Source organism: Phaseolus vulgaris, chromosome 7 (assembly GCF_051622355.1).
Source record: "Phaseolus vulgaris cultivar YP4 chromosome 7, ASM5162235v1, whole genome shotgun sequence".
NCBI lineage: Eukaryota > Viridiplantae > Streptophyta > Magnoliopsida > Fabales > Fabaceae > Phaseolus > Phaseolus vulgaris.
In genome coordinates, this window is record NC_143504.1 from 22,190,812 (window position 1) to 22,194,326 (window position 3,515).

Here is a 3,515-nt window from a genome sequence, read left to right on the forward strand (position 1 = left end):
GCCTGAGAAGGTAAGATCCATGATAGCAATATAAATAACACAGATTTCTAGAAACCAGGTAGGTACGTCACTATTTATAATACTTTGACAGTTAAATGAAGAATATTTTGTTAACTTAAGCGTCAGAGTGTCTTTTGCAGATACTTTCATTCGGTGTGGTGTTTGTAAGAAGGCTGCGAGTGGATGAGGTTGAAGAGCAACACGATCGAAGGAAAATACGCATCCTCTCAATAGTTCTCCAAGCGACCCGAGAACAATGATGATACTTCAAAAACTTTTATTTAAAAAGATTAATTTTAAAATTAAATTATCAAATCAGAATTGTAAATTGTTTTTTTTAATGTATAATTGTTAAAATATATTCTTTTTAAACATGCAAATAGACTTGTAGAATGAAAGTGATAAAAAATAAGAATTTCAAATAAATTGAATATAAATATAGGTGAGTGTGGTGTGAGAAGTGCGAACAGAAATGGAGTTTGAGGGTTTACCAGAAGGCTGTATTGCTGACATTCTCTCTCGCACCACACCCATCGATGCGTGCCGGCTCTCTATGGTTTCCAAGCTTTTCCATTCCGCTGCAGATTCCGACGCTGTGTGGGAACGTTTTCTTCCTTCCGATTACCATTCCATCATTTCCCAATGTTTGCTTCCCAACTATCCCTCCAAGAAGGCCCTTTACCTCGCCCTATCAGATCACCCTGTCATCCTTGACGAGGGTAAGAAGGTAAATCCCCTGCATCTTTCGCATCTCTTCAAACCTTCTCTCTTCCTTTGGTATGTCAGTTAACTGTCCAACCTCTGGAATGCAGAGCTTTCAATTGGAGAAAAAGAGTGGGAAGAAGTGTTACATGCTTGCTGCCAGAGCTCTCACCATCATTTGGGGAGGCACTGACCAGTATTGGAAGTGGTTAACGCACCCCGATTCCAGGTCAACTCTTTCGCTTTTTGATTCTAGTTGTTCTTAGATCGTAGTTAGTGTATCTGCATTTTTATGAATATTGTATCTATGCTGATCTTCAACTTTTGAGTGCTTGGACTCAAAACGACAATGTTTTGATTGGGGAAATTGAATTTTTGTCTCTAATGAGATCACCGCACCGCAACGAGTATCATCTTACCTATAAGCTTATATAGAGAATAAAGAGGGTGGGGGAAATTAATCATCTCTACTACAGCGGTGAGAGAAGTTGGTTTACCACCTTCAATTTGTAGTGTTACATAATTAGTTGTGATCTCCTCAGAATCAAGGGATTTTGGGAGCCTTCATTATTTTCGTAGTTACCAGTAAGTGGAGTAATAACAGAGATGATAGTCACTATACATGTATTAATTAATATGAAAAATTGCTGAAAGAAAAAATTGCTGAAAGAAAGGTAAGTTCTGGACAATTTGTGATGCTACCCACTGTGTAATCCACCACTTTGGACCGTCTCACTTTAACTTTAGTAGCACCTGGTCTCGTTTGGAGCTGTTTAACTCATTGTTGGTATGAGTAAAACAAAAACATGAGTTTTTTTGTGATACTATTTCCCTCGTCAGATAAGAATTGTTCCTGTAACCTTAATGGACTAAAATTTGAAATTCAATAACTGTGAAGGTGTTCAACTGTGTGTGATAATTCGTTTCAAATATGGTTGATTATTATCAGACTTGGCAATTTCTAGACCCGAAATCGGTTATAAATACTCACTTAGATGCAGATGCAGTTCATCATTGTGTGCTCAGATATTTTATAGGTACTTCTGGTTAGGATCTCCTATTTTCTGCCACTTGGTGCTTACACTTGCAGGTCTAAGCAGTTGCTGAATAGTCCACACGTGTGGACACCTGCAGAACCTACAAAGTTTATTGTGTTTTGTCTTGACTTTCAAGTCTTTAAGTCTCTTGGGTAAACAGGGATCCTAATCCTAGGCAAGCTAGTCAGTTAGTTTCTCTTCATTTTCTTAGGAATTGGCTTGTCTCTTGGAAAACAAAGAAGCAATCTAATGTCAGCTGTCATCAATTCATCTGCATAGGCTAATTATAAGTCCTTGGCAGCTGTGGAAAGTAAATTAAGTTGGTTATTTTATTTCCAGCATAATTTATTCATTTCTTCAACTCTATCCCTTAGTTATTGTAATAATAAGAGCTATCCAAATGCTTCTAATTCTAAATCCTCTGATAAGATGATAATAGGCATTACCTGACATTTTGAGGGAAATGTATGGTCTCATATTGGTTCATGTTTGTAGCCACCATCAGTTTGCTAACTTAGCATATGTATGGATAAAAGTTCGGAAAGTGCTTTTGGGAATTCTAATGCTCATTCCTGAATTCCCATACAAAAATGAAGAAGGAAGATTTAGTGTTTTTTAAGGTCACAGTAATGTATCTACACCTGTATAATTATGAATCAATGAATAACATTTGTAAGTTTCTTGTTTCAATGGCTACTATACTGATTATGGATGCTTTCTTTTGTTCTGACACTTGATTGTCGCTAATTATTCCTATCCTTATAATTTCTTCGTAAACTTTTGAACAGGTTCCTGGAAGTTGCTAAACTCAGAGCCGTGTGTTGGCTTGAAATTCGTGGGGTGTTAAAAACTCTTACCTTGTCCCCGGATACTCAGTATGCTGCTTATTTTGTTTTCAAGATGATCAATGCCCGTGGTTTTGAAAACATCTGTGTGGAGTTATCAGTTAATTTCGATGGTGACCATGGTAGTAGCAAAAATGTGTGTTTGGATCCAATCGAAGGATCACCAAACGAGAGAGGAGTTGCAGCAGGGTTGCAGCGTCCCATTGTAAGAAGTGATGGATGGTTGGAGATTGAGATGGGAGAATTATCCAATATTGGCTTAGAAGATGAAGTGCAGATGAGTGTGATGGAGGTAAAGAATGGTCAATGGAAGTCTGGCCTCTTTGTTGAAGGAATAGAGGTTAGGCCAAAGTATGAGAATTAAGCAACCGGAATTTACTGTGTAATCTAAACCGGAACTATATAATATATGCATAGGTCTTGCTTCGGGGATGGCAGAATGCTGCTTGCATATTTTAAGCATCAACCTTTGAACTATGATGTATTTTCGTACCAAACATGTACTTCCAACTTAAATAATTCAGTTCCTCTTACCTGAACAAAAAAAAATAAAAAAATAATATTATACATGTTCCTATAATGCATCAACTTATTCATGCGGAGTTTTCTCATTTATCATATCATTTGTTGCTTCATGTCCACATACAACACAAAGGATAAACACATTCAAAAATTTCGTAATACACAATAATAACAAGATTTACAAACACATATTAACCAACATAACCAACAAGATTTAAAAATTTATTTAAAATATAGACTCTGATAAAAATTAATTTTGAAGTATAATTAAATAAATATGTATAATAAAGTATTAGTAAACCAAATTTGAACAAGTTAACAACTTCAATTTTACAGTTTGAATAATATATAAAATTAAATTTTAAATAACTTTTTAATGGTTAATATTTCTTTCATCAATAACTTTATT

At 35.6% G+C, this 3,515-nt stretch overlaps 1 protein-coding gene across 1 annotated transcript; it reads left to right on the top strand.

Annotated features, from left to right (window-relative positions):
* Positions 1-373: 373 nt before the first annotated feature.
* On the top strand, positions 374-3,164 carry LOC137828098 (putative F-box protein PP2-B12). Its single transcript, XM_068634521.2, has 3 exons — positions 374-727; positions 813-931; positions 2,528-3,164. The coding sequence occupies exons 1-3, from the start codon at positions 473-475 to the stop codon at positions 2,946-2,948; spliced, it is 795 nt and encodes a 264-aa protein (XP_068490622.1). The 5' UTR covers positions 374-472; the 3' UTR covers positions 2,949-3,164.
* The last annotated feature ends 351 nt before the right edge of the window (positions 3,165-3,515 follow it).

What these genes read in the sequence shown, in the direction of transcription:
- LOC137828098 (XM_068634521.2), top strand. Translation starts at nt 473, where the DNA reads ATGGAGTTTGAGGGTTTACCAGAAGGCTGTATTGCTGACATTCTCTCT. An exon ending in TCCTTGACGAGGGTAAGAAG is followed by an intron (nt 728 to 812) that starts GTAAATCCCCTG and finishes TCTGGAATGCAG; the next exon opens with AGCTTTCAATTGGAGAAAAA. An exon ending in TTAACGCACCCCGATTCCAG is followed by an intron (nt 932 to 2,527) that starts GTCAACTCTTTC and finishes ACTTTTGAACAG; the next exon opens with GTTCCTGGAAGTTGCTAAAC.